A 20,282-nucleotide genomic window follows, 5' to 3' on the forward strand; every position below is an offset into this window, starting at 1 on the left:
GGTGCACAATAGATCAATATGGTCGCAGTGCTAAAGGGCTACTCCTTAACCCTTTACAACCATTAACCATTAACCATTACCTGCTGTAGCTCAGACATTGCGAATTGGTGTGATTTCCAGAAGGATTTATAATTTTTAAAGGTCATCGAATTTTTGAAAGGGAAATGGAATAAAGACAGGGTTTGATATATTGGAATGATCTGCACGATTTGTTTATAACCATAAAAAAATGAATGTGCCTAGGCACTGCAATATTGTTACTTTGATATGATAAATCCCTATCTAAGTATGTACGTCAGGCAGACGGCGCCCTTCGTGCTGGTTATGCGGAAGGAGGAAAATTGCTTGGGTCAATATTAAAAAAATATACGAAAAGGATGAACAATAGACTGGCCGCAGCTTGTATGGAGAAAAATAAAAATTGGAAATCCAAAAGTTTTCGGGTCGTAAACTAAGAGGTTAGATGCAATAAAGAACGGTATATTTTTTCAGCCCGATCCGATGATGTCTAACCGTGCCCATTTGATCCCAAAGTATGGAAAATTTGAAAAAATCATAATTTTTACTAATTTTTTTTCGTTTTCAATTTTTTTGTTCGAATCTTATATTTATTGATGTGATGCGATTTTAATTAATGATCTTATTTACTTTATTGCGGTATGGCCCAATTTATATCGCGAAAGCCACCTGACAAAAGGCGCTTTCAGCACACATAACTGATTAGTGATACGTGGAAAATATGTCACCGTCAGTTGAGTAATAGAAATTGTGTTTTATGAACGGTGTGTTGAGCCAGCTGCTAAATGAAATAATTATTTTTAAATTTTATGCAAAGGTACTTTTTAAATAATTTTTCACACTTCACTATAATAATAAAAATAAAAATTTGTTTCATAATAAACACTTTGGTGATCACTAAACAATTCATCAACTGTTGTGTTCGCTGAATACGCTAAAAGTTTTGAATTTTTACTCGACATTTGAATTAGTAGACTTTGACATTGCATTCTTATTCAGTGTGAATTTTTTTCTCGATATTTGAATTGATAGCCTATGGCAATGCTTTTTTATTCAGTTTTAGTTGTCTTATGCGTTTAATAATACAAAAGTAATTAGTTAGTGAAAAAATGAGTTCAAAATCATTATCAGGCATTCCGAAAAAAAGATTACGTTCTGAGCAAAAAATATTTCTTGTGGGTGAATGTGAAAGTGTTATTTTGGGGGCCAAGTTGCCATCAATGAAACAGGTGCTCCAATTATTGTTTTACAAAATGAGGCACGAAAATTTGACTTTGGAAAGCAGTATGAAATATACGATTGGTGCCACTATTGAATTTTGGAAAAAAGCTAAAATTCCCACGGCGCAAGAAAAAAATTGTATTAAAAAACTTAAAAATCTTTACGAGGAATGGAGAAATTTACAAAAACATGCCAAGACTCCTAACGAGAAGTGTCGTAAAAATGAAGCAGAGTTTAAGGATAAAATTGAAAACTTCATATTTGACATTGCAGCCATGGATGCCTTAGGTATAATGAAAATGCAGGAAGATAAAGACTTTCTTTTGCTCCAAAGAAATAGAGGACGTCCAGGTAGTATGTATGGTGCCGATACTGTACTCACAAGAAAAGAAAAACGCAAAGAGCAACGAATGGAAGAAGAAAGAAACCGCGTTAAAAAACATTTAGTTCATACTAAGTTTATTAAAGTTAAGCTTTACTGGTTCTTTTTTTTAATATTTGATCCCATTTGAAGCTAATTATGCTCTTGAAGTCTCTGATACCGAGGATGCTGAAAAGGATATTTCAGCTGGCGAAGAAAATGCAGCAAAAGATATGAATGAAGGCGAAGATACAGAAGGAAGTAACATTAATTTACTACCGAAAAAGGCAAATCGAGGAAAAATTTATTTTATTGATGATAGAATGCTTGCATGCATGGACAAATGTAACCTCTCAACAAAAGATGTCATGCATTTGGTGAGTGCAACGGTTGCTGCCTTCATAAATAACATGCACAATGTTAATGGAACGCCGTCAATAAAAATGGAAGATTTACATAATTCTTAATCGAACAACATTACATTCGATGAGGAGAGTTATCGTCGCAGACAAGCTCAAGAGATTATTAATAGATTCAATGTAATGGTTTTACTGAATATGTTTATAAGATTTTGAATTCTTGACCTTTCTTTTTACTTGTTTGTAGGTTCCCGACGTTTTTGTCCTTCACTGGGATGGCAAGCTGCTTGCAGAAATCCTAGGCACAGAAAAGAAATATAGATTGTCTCTCGTTGTCACAGGAGAAAATATGGAAATACTGCTGGGGATACCAAAAATTGAAAGTTCAACGGGAGATGCAATAGCTGCAGAAATACATAATTTTTTGTGCAAGTGGAAGCTCGATGATTTAGTCGAAATTGTATCATTTGATACAACAGCTGCTAATACGGGAGTAAATAATGGAGCAGCGTTCTTGCTTGAAAAAAGGTTGGGCCGAAATCTACTTTCCTTTCCCTGTCATCACCATGTTAGTGAGTTGCTAGTCAAAGCAGTGTTCGAACTAAATTTTGGCAAATCATCAGCACCGGAAGTTCCCTTATTCAATCGTTTCTCTAACAGCTGGAAAAACTTTAATTCCAAGTCATTCAAAAGTGGAATATCGGAAAATGAAGTTCGGAAAGTCTTTACAATAGCTGAAGTGGAAATATTTAAGAATTTTTGTCTAACTGCATTAAATAGTCACCATACTCGTGCCGATTATAAAGAATTACTACAACTATCGTTGCTCTTTGTTGGGGAAGACGTATCAAATTTTTCACTAGTACGGTCACCTGTGCAACATCACACGCAAGGTTTATGTCGAAGTGCCTATATTGCTACAAAATGTTCCTGTTTCGCGAGCAATTCGTGTTAACGACTTCAGAGATAAAGAGTCTAAGAAGAGTTTGCATTTTTTTAACCTGCATCTACGTTCCATATTGGTTTCGTTGTGTGGATCTAATAGCTGCTCTACAAAATGACCTTAAGCTCAATCAAGATGTGATTGTATATTTCGATAAGAATGTATCCAATACTTTGTACATAAAATTAAAAATCATTCAAAAAATTTGCCGGAAGAGGCGGTTGGCCTTTCATTTTTTGATGATCAAATTCCTTCACATATTAAGCGAAAAATGGTGGAAGCAATTACTAGCGATAACCAGAAGGAAGATGTTGTTCCAAAGAGAGTTGTTGCAACAATGTCAGAAATAACGCTTTACGGCAGCAAGAATATAAATGATTTTATTTCATCAAGAACTAAAACATTCTTTACCCGCTTAGGAATTGAAACAAGTTTTCTGGAATCAGATCCTTCAACATGGCAAGAAAAAGAAGACTATATAGCGGGAAAACGAATTTGTCAGCATTTGTCTGTAGTTAATGACGCTGCAGAGAGAGCATTGAAATTGATCACAGACTAAAACAGATTGCTTACTTATAATGAAGAAGATAAACAGTACTTACTGCAAGTTGTTGAGCACTACAGGCAGTTGTATCCGTTTTACACCAAAACATCTCTCATTAAATAGACAATCAATTCTTTAATTAAAATTTTATTAAATTAAAATAAATTATATAAATAAAGTTAAATTATGTATATACATATTAAATTAAATTAAATTGTATAAATTGGAAACAAAAAATAATTTGGTAAAAATTGTGATTTTTTGAAATTGTCCATACTTTGGGATCAAATGGGCACGGTTAGGCGTCATCGGATCGGGTTAAAAAATTACACCGTTTTTCACTACTCCTAACCTCATGTTTTAAGACCCGAAAATTTATGGATTTCAACAAAAAAAAAGTTACGGCCAGTCTAATGAACAAATATGTAACTTAATGGAAAATATTTTTTTCAAACGCGATTATTTTTCCGACATAGTCTAATATTACTAATATTATTAATATATTTTGTTTCTTTAATTTTTATTATTGGGTAGGCGAAAAAGTATTTCCGTATTTTGTCAATAGATGTCGTTGGAGTCATCTATTTCCAGTGCTACCAATCACATTGTGTCGTATTATATGGTGTTAGAAAGGTGACATTTTAAGCTTCATTTAACAAAAAAAAAATTCAATTCGGAGAAGTTGAAAAAAAGTTATAGCTGTTCAAAAATGAGTGAAAATAATGAAAAAATTCGCTATATTTTGAAATTTTTGTATAAAAAAGGGAAGAATGCCACGCAAGCTACCAATGAAATTTGTGAAGTTTACGGAGACGATGCTGTATCAGTTCGTGTAGCACAACAATGGCTCGCTCGCTTCCGTTCTGGAAATTTCGATGTGAAAGATGCACCTCGCTCCGGTCGACCTATCGTTGAAAAAGTCGATGAAATTATGGAAAAGATTGACCAAGACCGTCACATAAGCTGCCATGACACTAAACATTCATCATCAAACGGTTTTGAACCATTTCAAAAAGGCTGGTTACAAAAAGAAGCTCGATGTTTGGGTACCACATGAATTGTCTGTGAAAAATTTAATGGACCGAATTAACATCTGCGATTCTTTGCTGAAGCGAATGGTAACAGGAGACGAAAAGTGGATCAAATACGACAATAATGTGCGAAAAAGATCATGGTGCAAGGGTGGTGAAGCTCCACAAATGGTCACAAAGCTAGGATTGACGCCTCGAAAGGTTATGCTGTGTGTTTGGTGGGATTGGAAAGGAATCATCCACTATGAGCTGCTCCAGCCTGCTCGAACGATTGATTCTACACTTCACTGTCAACAACTGATGAGATTGAAGCAAGCAATCGAAAAAAACGGCCAGAACTGATCAGCAGAAAGGGCGCCGTCTTCCATCAGGACAACGCTAGGCCACACACATCTTTGATGACTCGGCAAAAACTGGGAGAGCTTGGCTGGGAAGTTTTGATGCATCCACCATATAGCCCTGACCTTGTACCATCGGACTACCATTTGTTTCGGTCAATGCAGAACTCCCTTAATGGAGTAAAGTTGGCTTCAAGAGAAGCCTGTGAAAATTACTTGTCGCAGTTTTTCGCCGAGAAACCACAAAAGTTTTACACTGATGGAATAATGTCTCTAGAAGAAAAATGGCAAAAGGTGGTCGACCAAAATGGTACATATTCGGTTTAATAAAGTTCATTATAAATATAAAAAAAATGAGTTTTATAAAATGAGTTTATATATATTTTATACGAAAAGACTTTTATATTTATATACGAAAAGACTTTTTCGACTATGTTATTCAAATTTGGATATTTTTAAATTTTATTCATCGCCGCCCTGATGCATTTTTGCTATAATTTGTGCGTCGTTGCACAAAAATGCAATTTAATTAATGATTTGTCATCGCTATCATCAAAGAAGATAATTTTGAATTAATTTTCAGCCTTTCCAATTTGTTTGCGACAGCTAATATCTGACAGGTGTTTATTAACATTACCTGTGGCCGTTTTTTCGGTTATTACTACACCTTGCAAAGGAGGGAGAGAGGAAATCTGTTGTCAACGAACGCGACTGGTTAAATTTTCTTGATGTGTGTCCGCTCCATATTTCTCGTTTTGTCGTATTTTATTTGTTATTCAAACCATTTCAGCTGCATAATATTACCGTAATCTGCATAAATCTTATGCAACAGCCAAAAATAGCCACAAATTTCGATTGAGCTTATTGGCGGTGGCCACGAGACGTAAGTACAAATACATATTTACATACCGCGGCATGTCTGTGCATATGATTGGTCACCGACTGCGTAGGTGAGCATGTCAGATTTCGTAACTGCATTCTTGAGTGAGTGACATTTGGGTTGCTTGTGCTTCCGTTATAGTCTACAAGTCTACATATGTGTCGCAACGCCATTTGGACAAATTTCAATCGTACGCTAGAGTGTGTGTGTGACGTGGAATTTATGTTATATTGAGTTGATTTAGTTTTTGCCCTAAATTCAAAGAGTTCATTTCAAAGTACTTTGGACTTTTATTCTTCGAATTCTATAAAAAATGTATGAAATGATTTAATATGCGCCGGTGGCTTTTCTTTATCCACGTACCAGCTGACGCCAATTAGAAATAACATATGCCTTTATCTGCTTATCTCCGCTACTGTTAATAATGTTAATAGCAAAATATCAAAGCCTGACATAGCCTACTCAGAAGTGCAGATGCTCGCTGAACTATATCTACTTTTATTGGATCAAAATCATAAAATATCGACCAGAACTCTTGCGAGAGAACTCAAGGAACAGTGAGAGTGAGAACTCAAGATCTACACGTAAGAAACCATTGCTATCTATACAAAATATTGAAAAGCGCTTATCTTTTGCCACGATGCTAATATCCGAACCAATTGACTATTAGGATGACGTCATATTCTGTGATGAGACGAAAATGATTTTATATTACAACAACGGAGAGTGTGACGCAAAGCATAAACAGCATTGGAAAGTTCCAACATCGTCCCAACTGTCAAATATGGAAAATTGTCTGTTATGATATGGGGTTGCATCAAGCAGAGGAGTAGGAGACTTGGCATTCATAGACAACACTATTCACTCTGAGCAATATTTGCGAGTTTTGAAGAGGAATTTTACGAGCAGTGCGATGAAATTTGCGCATAAGGAGCATTGGGTGCGGTTGTGGCTTCTAGGTATATAACTGCGATAAGGACATGGATGCACATGCCCATGTCCCAATTTAAGCCTGATCAGAAATCTGTGGGCCCATTTAAAGAAAGAAAAGGAAAGGAAAAACGACAGCCAAAAAACTTAGCAGCGCTTAAAACTGCATTACTGAAAGAATGGCGAAGGATATCGAGCAATTATTACCTGGCAAATTGGGTTTATTCTATGAAAAAATGCCTACAATGTGCGATAGATGTTACTGTGTAGTGGTCACGCACCAATCCATTCGGCTACGACTGCCGCCAAGATTATATAATATACCTATCGGAATTCCGATTAGCAAATAGATTGTTAAATTCGCTCTATGGTACAATGAAGAACACTTCTTATCCGAAATGAAGAATAAACCCAGTGACACTTCTGCAGCGCATATTTACATATTTTTGTGCGTCTAAAAATTAGTGTGTGTAACTTTTCCTTTTTATTCCCTTCCCTCAACCACGACTTAGTTACTATTCATCTGTACAACATACACTTACAACATAACTGCTTCCTTATACCTCGTTTTAAATTTATGTGCGCCGCATTTGTGCAACATTCAAATATTCGTAGAGCAATTACGAAAATCGCTTTTAGTGCAACAAATATGAAGGCAAGTTGCATGGAAATATTTGAATGTGCAATTGGTCAAATGCCATTTCACAATTCGATATTGTTGTTGGTGTTGCGGGCGTTGTAGCAACATGATGCAATGCAATTAAGTGATGATTTAACATGCCAGTCAACAACGTTTAACGAACCAAATCTGCCAAAATGTGAAAATATGTAAAGTAGCGGATACAAACGCACCAACAACAGCACTAACACCAACAACAAAAACATGTTTAAATAGTAGGTGCATATGTATAACAAGCAACATTAGCATAAATAACAGCATAATTCGGCTTTTTCCTGCTTTTCCTATTGTTGTTGTTGCTGTTAAATGTTTACGTTGTTTATCGAGCGCTAGAAAAGGAAAGAGAAAAGGTTTAAAGTAGCGGCAAATTTACAATGTTTGGGTGTTTACGGCAGTAAATGCAAATGCTAAGGAAGCGGGTAGCAGCAACAACAACAACAGCAAAATAACAAGCGAAATTGAAATAATATGTGCTAAAGCAACAACAAAAGCGAAGCAATGTAAGTAGTAGTAAAGCGGCACGAAACAAGCTCAAATTGTTTCAATAAATTGGGACAGCAATAAATACAGTGAACAACAACAACAAGAAACTACAGCTTCCGCAAATCTAAAAATATGCGCCATATGTGGGCAACCGGCACTTATTCATGCATTTGCAGCGGCTAACTTTTCTCCATCCCCGCCGCTACTGTTTTCGCACAATCAGCTGGTGACAGATACATCGCTGCACTGACAAACTGACTGAGTGGCGAGACGTAATCGTTGATATTTACTAAGTAAAATGTGATCGAAAATTTGCAAAAGAAAATTTATTGCCGCGCTTTGTTTTTTAGATTTTTCAGATTTTTCTTATTGCCATTGCCGGTGTTTGTTGTGATGTAAATGCGGTAAGGCATAGCAAACGTTCAGCCAACAATAATGCAGCTGTTGAAAATTGCGGCCGAGGAGCAGCAACCATGACCGAATGATATTACATGTACAAATACAATAGCACACGGTCGCGCCCTGGTCCGCTGCCCGCCTACATAGAAGGTGTGCAATTTGGTACGTTTGAGGCGGCGGCAATCGGCAGACGGTAGCCAACTGAAGCCACAATAGCGACAACAAGTTCCAATATAGTAGCAACTGCAGTCGCGTTGGCGTGAATTGTTGCAACACATCACAACTCTTCGCTGGCTGACCGGTTGACTGCTTAGCTGAGTGACTCTAACTGGTTGTCTGTCGGCGCAGCGTTACGGATGTCGCAAATCACCGAATCTCCAAATGCAGGAAATATTCAACAAATGCTGCCAGATGTACTTTGCTACTGACTGCACGGCTGAAGAAATATCTTAACGATTGCCTAATTGGAAGTTAGATTTTATTAGTAAAAAGTGCGCAGCTCATAAATAGACACTTGTAAAGAGTAGCGTTAGGAGCACAAGCACTACTTCCGGAATAATTTCGAGACAGCCAGATGCATTTTGTAATATAATCACAGCAATTTCATAAATTCTAGTATATATAGCAATTTGAGACTAACTGGCCCGTTCGGTCTTGTTTACAGTAGAAGAAAAAATACAGCAAAATATCTTCGATTGCGGCTCATGAGCGGTTTACTTCCTGTGTGGCAAATAAACGGAAACTTGCGAAAACAGCTGATCAACGGAAACAGGGTTGCATTCACACCATGGATTTTCTTAATGTACATCTACACAGGCAATCATTTATGACTTAATAGAATAAAGTGAAGCACATAAGGTTATCACATATCGGCGAGTTTTGACTATTGTTTTTTTTTTTAATTAATTTTAGTTGTGGTTTTGTATAAAAATATTGTTCATTTTATAACAACGATCACATGAATCCAAGCTTTGTAGAAGAAAAATAAAGGTCAACAAATTTTCATAAAAATTTCAAACTTTTTAATTAGAAATTAAAAAATAAATTTGGTTATGCAGTTTAAAAACCCATTCAATTCTAGTCCAAAAATGTGTAGGTTTGAATGGCCCGAAATTCTTGCTGATTTTCGAAAAAAAAATTTTTGACGGTGTTAAACATTTTTTTCATGTAACGAATGCACAAAATTTCTTTTTTATATAGAGAAAATACAATGTTTGGATGTACAAGAAAACTGCATACCCACCCAAAATCCCTTTATGAATTCTAAATAATAATTTTGAGATTTTGATGAAATTTAAAAAAAAAACTTGCAAAAAGTTTGGAACTTGTACCTTTATTATAGAATGAACTGCTTTTTATAAAAAAGGTTATTGAAATTAAAAAATAAATAAATGTTCAAAACTTGCCAATATGCAGTGCTTTTATAATTTTGTCTTTATCTTTACATTGCCGATGAGTAGGTTAAAGGGAAAATTAAAGGCAGAAATTGATATCAAAGAACACATCGTAAGACCCTTGAGGGCGATAAAAAGTGAATTCGTTGATGTGATAGCCAAAATCTATGTTCTGTTAATGTGAAAAGATTCTTTCTCTAGTTCTTTATCATTTTCTTCGCGCGAAAATTTTTAATTTGGCAAAATTTTTCTTCTAGTTCTTCATCATTTTTTTTGTTTGGAAAGTAAAGTTACGTCTCATTCACGCAGTTTCTGATTTCTGATTTCGGCCCGGGTGAAATGTGGGTGAGGCAAGTGAAAGGAGCAAAAAAAAAAAATGTTCATGCCACTAGCCCTTTTAGGTCTTCTATTTTTTAAAATCGAGTTATTTGACAAACCCCTTTTCTTGATTAGCTATTGATTTTTGATAGACAAAAATTTAGTGTTGTCCTTTAACTTTGTTTTGCTGCTGCATTTTGTTTTTTGCATCACGCTTAAAAACATAGCCACGGGACAGTAAAATAATTTCTTCTCGATCTGCATAGCAATACAAATAATTGCAAATTGCCTTGTAAATGAAATTCTACAATTTCGTCTGGTTCGAAAAATTCTTGGTGAAAATTGTTTATAAAGAATGGTCACTGGAAATGCATGAACTGCATTTTGTTAAGAGTTATGGGGTGTTACAATGATACTTACGTCAACAGAGCTCAACACTTCTTACTCGAAATAATACTTCTTAATTTTCTTTCCTTTTGTTTACATCAGTTTTTAAGTTATTAGTAGAAACAAAACAAACAAAACAGCTTTTGTTAGTCTGTTAAGGATACGGAAGTTGACCACCATTTGATCAGATATGTCGCGTGAAAAGCCTTATTTTTTTATATTTCTTTTTTCTTCTATATACAATGCCAACTATTGGGTTAGAGAAAAAATATCCGTAATAATTCGTCAGCATTACCAACCAACGTGTCTGAGAATGTGGGTAAGATCTAAGCAAAAATATGTTTTATATTTTAGCAAATTTTGCTTGATTGAAAGTCACTCATTTTTTGAAGGAGTTAAGCCATTTATGTAAACAAACAACAAATTAAATACTTAAAGAAAAAAAATTGCATGCAATTAATTATGCCTCTTTACTTACTGGTGCGCTTTTTTATTAATTTTTTTATTTTTGCATAGAATGCTAGTATAAAAGCCTCCAATTTTTTTGACTTATTCAAATGTATTTGATCACTAACAAGGTGAGACAATGAAAAATGAGTATCGACCCGCGTCTAAGCAAATAAAAAATGAGGCGAGTTTAAATAAACGCCGAGTTTTTGTTATTTTTCCGATGAACATACATACATACAAAGCTTTATATACAAGCTGTTACGGGCACATAAAAATTTGCCAGCATTGTGCTGCAGCTAATGACATTGGCAAGGCCGTTCAACGATGATTTGTTATGTCTATTGACGCAGATTTTTGACGTCTGATAAGAGACGATGTGGCAATGCGTGTGAGCGAACGTTTGATAAAAGAGAGCGACGCTAACTCAGTTTGAAACTTAAGTTTTCTTATTTGATTTTATTGCTTATGACGCAATCCATGGAAAGAGGTAAAAGGTAAAAGGAATCGTTGTGGGAGATAGCAAAAGCGAGTATAAGAACGCAAATAAAGTTTTGGAAAGATAAGGAATGAGTGTACAAATTCTAAACAAGCAACCTGTTGCTGATAGTGCAAGCACTGATATTACAGTTGTGTTGAGTGGAGCAGCGAAGGGGCAGAAGGCAAAAGCAGACTTTTTGCTAAACTGATATAAACTGAAAAAAAAAACATTAGAAATTAAAAAAAGAGATAGTAAGTAAATATGATTGGTTGAATTATTATTGGTAGTAAATTAATTTAAAAGGTTGCGATAACAGCTCCTGAAAGTTGAACTATTCAACGGGGAGTTTACGTTCATATAAACTTATTTATTGATGATCGGTTCATATATACCCATTTATTGAAGGCGGTGGGAGAGTCAAACGCATTTGTGCGTGACAACTCGGTAGTAGGCATTAAATCAGAAAAAGTAGTTTATTATATTGGTAAGCAATGGCAAACCGCTGACTATATTTCTGCTTTAAAAAATGTTTGAAGTTTCTAAAAAAGCGCAGTTTGGTGACAAAATTATGCCGTAGAAGTCTCCATTGCTAGGCTAATACCAAGACGCACTCCTCAAACAGCTCAGTCAAGACACCAGTGCATGCTGCAGAGGCCTCTAATCCAAGAATGGTAGCAATTAAATTGCGTCCATTAGAGAGCGCGTGACGCCACATTGGTGCAGTTGCACAGTGTTGCCAACGATTTGCTCTTCGCAATAAATTTAGTGCTTTTTTTATACACAAAATGCGAACATTTTTGAGTTTGGAGTTTGTTTATTTTTTTTTTTAATTTAAAGCTAATAAAACTGTTAGTTCAAAAAAAAAATGTATTGTATAATTAAAAAAAATACTAAAAAAGCTACTATTACATTTAAAACTTATGCTAAGAAAATATCAGTGCTATTGAAAATTTGTTGATTCTTGTAAAATTTGATGTTTTGAAAGTGAAAATCTCATTTTTGCCCCGTCTGAGGTTATGCAAGAATATTGGATCTTCTTCTCTCAATTTTCTACACAATTTAGTTTTTAATAAATTTTAAAAGGCCTGAATACTGAATACGAATGAAGCTACCTCGCGGGGCCATAGGACCGTATATGTATGTATGTATATACAGTAAAAAAAAACCCAGATAATATAATGCTGAAGAAACCATACCGTCCTTTTTGAAAAAAGTAGTACCTTATTTTGTTACACAACCTCAAATATAGCAAAAAACTCATTTTCGGTCTTTTTTAAAGAAATTTTCTTAAAAATAAAAAAAATATTGTAATTGGCGCGTTTAGTCTTTGGCTGAGCTCCTCCTCCTATTTGTGGCATGCGTCTTGATGTTGCTCCACTAATGGAGTGACCTACAGTTTTAAGCCGACTCCGAACGGCAAATGACTTTTTTAAGTAGCTTTTTCATGGCAGAAAGAAGTTCTCTTAGCATAAGTTTTAAATACAAGGATGGATGTTTGAAACTTTGTTTCTTCAATACAGCGTATTGACAATTTGCCGCGCATATAAAGTTCTTTAAGTAATTCAATGGTGTTTCCTTTTCTTTGAATAGGCATTTTAGTGATTTTTTATATCCAAAACTTGGCAACACTGCAGTTGCGAGAGAGAGATCTGACTGCTCGAAGATGAAGAAGAAGAAGGAATTTGGGAAGAAAAGAAACAAAAATCGCAATCGCCAAAAATGTGAGCAGATGATAAAAAAAGTGAAGCTAATTAAAACTGAGTGAATTAATGAAGAAATTATTAAAAAAATGTTAGGAAGAGAAAACTAACACTCCGAGTTAGAGAGCAAAAGAAAAGAAACTAAATCAAGTTACGAAAATGAAAATCTGCTCCCACTGATCACCAATTACACCAGTGCGACGTGACGACAATCAGCTGATATTGTCAAAATCGCTGAGAGCAAAGTAACGGTACCACGATCGGCGCCACCTTATTATTCTCTCCATCGTGCCGTTAACCAAAGCGCTGTTCAGTGACTGGTTAGCACCAGCGTAGCGCTAAAAATTCAACACTCACTTCACTCATTCATTTTATTTTCGCTCTGATTGTTTGATTTGATTTTATCACAGCCAAAGTTAACAAAGCTTTGGCGACTGATCGAACGCCATTTGTCATGGGTAATTGACAGTTAAAAAAAAGTGCGCCAAAGTGTGGCTAACACCAATTACTTGTGACTTTGTGTGTGTTTGCGTCATTGAGTAATAAATTCAATTAAAAATGTCAAAATTCGTTCATACATTTCGGCTTACAAAAAATATTAAGAAACGAGTTACGTAAAAATTTACATAAGTGACGCTTCAGAATGATTGTTTACTTAATTATTTACTTGCATAAATTTTTTTATTTGACTTTGTGCGAAAAAGTAATTTCTCATTTTCCTACTTGTTGTTGTTGTTGTTACCTTTTCATTTGCACTTTACTTGGCTGAACATTTCGTTGTGAGCTTTTAGTTTTGCGGTGTGTTTTGTATGAAATATGAAGATTTCTAACTGTTCACTCACGATGGTGGCTTATCAGTCGCGGTTGTTAGCCAAAGCCAATAGCCAAAAAGTTATTAGAAAAGAAAGCGCATGCCCTCGTTATATAACCAAATGAGCGTTCACGCCATTAAGCGACGTGTAATGACAGTCACAAAATAAACGGGAATCATTAAGGTGGACAAAGAGTTTCAAATTTAATAAGGCGTATATGCACGAGTATATAATTTCGTCTAGTAAAATGCATACTCTTATTTGCATGTTAATATGTATGCACACAACCCCACACACGTTCATATGAATGCATCACAAAAAGCATTAAAAGTGCTAATTTCATGGCTGCAGACAATTTTTAATAAAACGCTTTAAATTACGAAAACGAAAGCAATTTCTAGCTGGCGTGGAGTTTTATAAAAGTAAAAAAACAAAAACACTTTCATTTGAAAGCAATATGCTAAACTTCAATTAATTAGTTACATCTGCGCCTTTTTCGACTTACATCAAACTACATGAAAAGTAGTAAATCTATGAAAATACTCGCACTGAGGCGCGCCGTTTAATTGAATAATGGCTCGAAGTTGCATATGTATGTAATCATGCGTACATCAATGCAGCTACATACATATATACATACATGGTTTATGCACGACTATTTTGCTCTGATTTTTCCTTTTAAGTCAGCCGCACTGCCGATACATCACTGAACCAAATGACGGCTGGATACCCAATTAATATGCAATTGTAGGTACGTGCGATAACTTACATACATATTTAGCGCAACAACAATAAGCACTCGCATTATACACAACCTCACATTCACCATGACCACCATTTGCTTCTCATTTCCCCAACGAGTACTTCGCATTAGAATTCACACACACGCATCTTTTCCGAATCAAATTAGTCGGCTATATTTTGTTAATTTAATTTAAGAGCATAATCACAGTGAATTAGCCCTAAATAGCGTGCCGTTTATTAACTTTAGTTGTATGTTTTGCAGGTTTTGTAGCAGCTGAGGTGTGTCTGCTTTTCGGCTGGCTGTTAGTGCTCGATAAATCAAATCGCGGTGGGCTTGGTGTTGAAAAATTCGAAAGTTTCGTGTTAAATGCTGAGAAAATTTGATTATTTATGGCTTATAACGTTAATTATTTAAAATTTCTTAAAAGATATATATATTAGGCTGGCAACCACAAAATAAAAAGGAATTAAAAAAAATTATATCAAAAATAAAATAACGAGAATAAAATTTTTAATTTTGGACAATTTCAGAGTCACCATAAAAAATAGAAAGCATAGGGTACTATTTTTTCGACTGTTTGTGTCAGAGAATTAAAAACAGGAGTTAAATAATATCCACCTGCAAAAATTATGTACCAAATTTATGGAAAAGTGCATTTGTCCTAATGGCGATTTTCAAAGTGCTTACTGCATAAAATAAAAAAAAAAAATTACAATATATAAAAATACAAATGTTAGTGACTAATGTTTTTGGCAATAGAAAAAACTTTGGGTTTGCATAAAAAAAACTTTTTTTCTGGACAATCTTAAAATATACCCTATAATCAAAAAGTACCGGGAATGTTTAATTTAAACCAACCACGCACGTGGGAACTGCTCCATATCTTTTTCATATGTTGGTAGGACTGTAAGACACATATCACAATTGCAGCGGCCTGGCTTGCATTTTCGCCTTTATCAAAGCAAAACTGTAATATGTATCGAATTTTCTCTTTGTTGACTTCCATTGTTAACACCCTGTAACTCACAACTGAATGTTTGAACAACAAACAAAAAACAAAAACATATTTTTTTGTGTGAAGCGCCACCTTGACAACGAGCATAAACTTTAAATTGTTTGATCGATACTTTACGAGACGTCGATCACCGCAGCCAATAATACCTAGAAAATAATTGATTTCTTTTTCCCCAAACTAATATTTAGAAAACACATTTCACAGTATTGTACCACTGTAAAGTAGGTTTCCCCGTAACCCATACTTGTTCGTACAAGTCAAATAATATTTCATTAAAAAAACTAGCAAACCCCGCCCGCTTCGCTGGGCACACTAAAATAGAATAGATATGGTTTAGAAGAGAAAATATATGGTTTTCATATTATTTATTTCTTTATTCTTTATTCAAGCGCTTTGGCATAAACAATATTTTTTGTTTTTCTATTTTTTGAGTAAATATATAATGCTGTTGGCTTCCCAACACGTGAACAGCCAACGTATAGTTGACCATGGGTGAATACTGGTTCTTCTAAATTCATCCCGCATATTTCTAAAGTTTGCCCTTGTGATTTATTGATAGTTATTGCAAATGCTAAACGAATGGACAGTTGCAAACGCTTGAATTCAAATGGCTATTCAGGTGGAATCATTGGAATTCTCGGTATTAGAACGCCTTCATTCTTGAATTTGCCAATTAAAATAGTTGCTTCGATAACATTATTCATCAGTCGTTTGACTACAAGTCTAGTTCCGTTACATAGCAGCTTTGTTCAAATTGATGTCTCTTGGTCGATTTGATCTGGACCGTGCCATTCGTTGCCGATTTGCTTCATTTTCTTCTTGACGTTCTTCTGATGTCGCGTTATTCCGAGCATTTCTCATGCGCCTATTATTATTTGTCGAGCGACTAATATGAATACGCGATTGTCTTGGCATTTGTACTGTAATAAACATTATTGTAATTATGGTATTCTGAAATTTTGTGGATTATATTTTGTTTTTTTTTATTTGATTCACTCATGGTGCAACGTAGTTTATCGCATATGAACCGAAAAAATAAATCCACTAAATTTGATGAAAACTTACATTAATTAATTCCAATTTACACGTGAAAATTCCTAAATGTATAAGAAAAATATAAGCACGTGAGCGATTGTTAATTGAAAAAATAATAAATTTCTTTTTTCTTTTTGACGATTGTTTCTTAGTTATTCATTTGCGTTGATTTGAAATCAAAAAAAAATCTTCTTTTTTCATGATCATCAAGTGTTAACAATGTGTGTAAGTTTGGTTTAATTCGGCGCAAAGATACGGCGGGTCCACGTTTTAGTATATATTTCGAGACCCTAGTCATCAATAGGTATGAAAATTACCCCGTATTAAAGCACTTATCGACAGCTTTCATTTGATGCCCATATTGTACATACACAACCAAAGGTTACCCGGGCCCACGTTTTGACCTATATCTCGAGACCCCAGTCACGGCGCGGCATGAAAAATACTCTGTACTAAAGCATTCGCCAACAGCTTCAATTTGATATCCATATTGTACAAACACATTCTAGGTTCCACGTTTTGGTCTCTATATCGAGACCCTAGTCACGGAGCGGCACGAAAAATACTCTGAACTAAAGCATTCACCAACAGCTTCCATCTGATATCCATATTGTACAAACACATTCTAGGCTCCACGTTTTGGTCTCTATCTCGAGACCCCAGTCACGGAGCGGCATGAAAAATACTCTGAACTAAAGCATTCACCAACAACTTCCATCTGATATCCATATTGTACAAACACCTTCTAGGCTCCACGTTTTGGTCTCTATCTCGAGACCCTAGTCACGGAGCGGCATGAAAAATACTCTGTACTAAAGCATTCACCAACAGCTTCAATTTGATATTCATATTGTACAAACACATTCTAGGGTCCACGTGTTGGTCTCTATTTCGAGACCCTAGTCACGGAGCGGCATGAAAAATACTCTGAACTAAAGCATTCACCAACAGCTTCCATCTGATACCCATATTGTACATACACATCCGAAGGTTACCCGGGTCCACGTTTTGACCTATATCTCGAGCCCTATCCACCAATAGGCATCCAAACTATACGTAAACCATCTTCAATACCTACTTAACAATGTGTGTAAGTTTGGTTTAATTCGGTGCAAAGACACGGCCGGTTAGCGAACACACACAAAAAGTTGACTTTATTTTATATATAAGTTAGAAATTTCGCTGTGAGTTGTAGACAATTAAGGCCTTATAAATGAGACGGTAGGTTTAGTGAGGATTTTCACGTTAGATTTGAAATGTTAGCAAAACTAGAAACCTTTAATTCTCGCATTGATTAGTTCAACTAGCGTTCATATGAAAAATAGAACTTTTTCAAAATTGAACTCTTTATTAATAGGACTATGAATAAGTTCGTGCGGTTTTTTTTTCGAAATTTGAAACTTTATTGACGTAAAATGGTTACAAATTTAATATTCAAAATATTGTCCATCGCTTACTACTACTTTTTCCCATCTTTCTGGCAATTCACGGATTCCCTTTGTGAAAAATTCGGTCGGTTTTGCCGCAATCCACGAATCGATCCATTTTTTGACTTCATCGTAATTACGGAAGTGCTGGTCAGCCAGGCCATGTTGCATCGATCGGAAGCGATAGTAATCGGATGGCGCAAGGTCTGGACTATACGGCGGGTGGGGTAGGACATCCCATTTGAGCGTTTCTAAGTATGTTTTGACCACTTGTGCAACATGTGGCCGAGCATTGTCATGTTGCAAAATAACTTTGTCGTGTCTATCGGCGTATTGCGGCCGTTTTTCTCGCAGTGCTCGGCTCAAACGCATCAATTGTCGTCGGTAGACATCCCCCGTAATCGTTTCATTCGGTTTCAGTAGCTCATAATACACAACACCCAGCTGGTCCCACCAGATACACAGCATAACCTTCAGGCCATGAATATTCTGCGCCGACGTCGATGTTGAAGCATGGCCAGGGTATCCATACGTTGCCCGACGTTTTGGATTGTCGTAATGGACCCACTTTTCATCGCCAGTCACAATTCGATGCAAAAAACCCTTTCTTTTGTGCCGTTGAAGCAGTTGTTCGCATGCCATAAAACGGCGTTCAACGTCTCTTGGCTTCAATTCATACGGCACCCAATGGCCTACCTTTCGGATCATTCCCATGGCTTTTAAACGTTTGGAAATGGTTGATTGATCAACTCCCAAAGTTTTTGCAACCTCTTCTTGCGTTTGAGCCGGATCTTGATCGAGCAATTCCTCCAATTCGGTATCCATGAACTTTGGCGGCGCACCCTCGCGTTCTTCGTCTTCCAAGCCAAAATCACCACTTTTAAAGCGTGCAAACCACTTCTGGCACGTTCGCTCAGATAGAGCATGCTCACCATAAACTTCCACCAAGATACGATGACTTTCGGCTGCTTTTTTCTTCATATTAAAATAATGAAGAAGAATTCCCCGCAAAAACACATTATTTGGCACGAAATTCGACATTTTCAAGTGTGGTAAAAATATTGTTGTTTACACTTCAAATAAAAAACTTATACTGACGTTTGTGCCTTACGACAGTAGCTCTCCAATGAATGTTTGGAAATGTGGATCGATGGAATAATAATCAAGTTACGTCATCTGTTGTAAAACCGCACGAACTTATAAATAGACCTATTAAATAAATATCTTTAAACACTCACCCAATCGTTGAAGCCTAGTTTGGCTAATTCCTGTTTGGATGTTTGTGAATCGGCTTCCAAATGGAGATTGTCGGCACCTGAGTAAAACATAAGGCACAAAGAGGAATTAAACATTATGAAAACCATATAGAAATTATAAAAAAGTAATAAAATTGAAAAGCAAGGAATTTTGTTTTGAATATAAAAAATTTTAATAAAAAAACGATACATTCAAGGCGCATTGAACAGGTGGTATCAGGGAGCAGATGATTTGGTTTCTTTTCTATTTATTTGGTAGCTGTATTATCAAATTTTGTTTTAATTACTCTCAACTGTACATTTTTGTTTATATATTTTGACATTTTAGGTGAAAAAAACAAAAAATATCGGAACCGAATGTTCGTCATTGCCTGTTATTGGAAAAACTCTTTTTCGATCGTTTCACTGTTTCATGCACGGAGATTCAAACCTACTCACTTCCGAACGGTAGTCACGCACCATCCCATTCGTCTACGATAGCCGAAGCAAAAATATATTCATCTTGTAGTTTTTGCCCTGTTCAATGTAGATACCTTGGATATTTTTTCTTGGCTGAATTACGGTAAATTGCAATATCTCGCAAACTTATTCATAAAAAAAATTTAATCGATTTTCGGAATCAGCGCGCGGTTCTACACAGGAATTGGATGCAGATATCCTGCGCACGAAAAAATAATAATCAAAATTTGTAAACCAGCTTTATCATATTTATTTACAACTATTTTGTTATTTTGTTGAATTTGCCAGTTCACTTCATTCTTTTTTTGCCTACTCTCTTTCAAATATACCGCCGCATCCTCGAGCCTGAAACTTCACGAAATTTATAGTGTTTGCACTCACCGTCATTCAAGACCTGTTGCAGGAATATTCGCAACTCGATTGCTTCAGTCACCAGCGCGCGACAGACCGCTTTGTAATGCTCCTCAGGTACAGTGGGTTTAACATGATTTTTGCAGGCCTGCCAAAGTCAAAGGAATCAGGTGAACAAAAGAAGATGTAAACAATTTACTTAAAATATGAGAAAAATCAATGTTCGAAAAATAAGTAGAGTGCTAAACCGTTATATAATAGCCTTGCAT

At 35.6% G+C, this 20,282-nt stretch overlaps 1 protein-coding gene across 3 annotated transcripts in view; it reads right to left on the reverse strand.

Moving 5' to 3' along the window:
• Positions 1-20,282, reverse strand: part of LOC128864389 (protein spire) — a 200,780-nt gene that overhangs the window by 48,312 nt on the left and 132,186 nt on the right. For all 3 annotated transcript variants that reach the window (XM_054104024.1, XM_054104022.1, XM_054104023.1), the window contains exons 6-7: positions 20,044-20,161; positions 19,186-19,262 (exon numbers count right to left, since the gene is read on the reverse strand). In XM_054104024.1, coding sequence (XP_053959999.1) covers positions 19,186-19,262; positions 20,044-20,161 — 195 coding nt within the window. The remainder of the gene's footprint in view (positions 1-19,185; positions 19,263-20,043; positions 20,162-20,282) is intronic.

The sequence above is a fragment of the Anastrepha ludens genome, chromosome 5, assembly GCF_028408465.1.
Source record: "Anastrepha ludens isolate Willacy chromosome 5, idAnaLude1.1, whole genome shotgun sequence".
NCBI classification, from domain to species: Eukaryota; Metazoa; Arthropoda; class Insecta; order Diptera; family Tephritidae; genus Anastrepha; species Anastrepha ludens.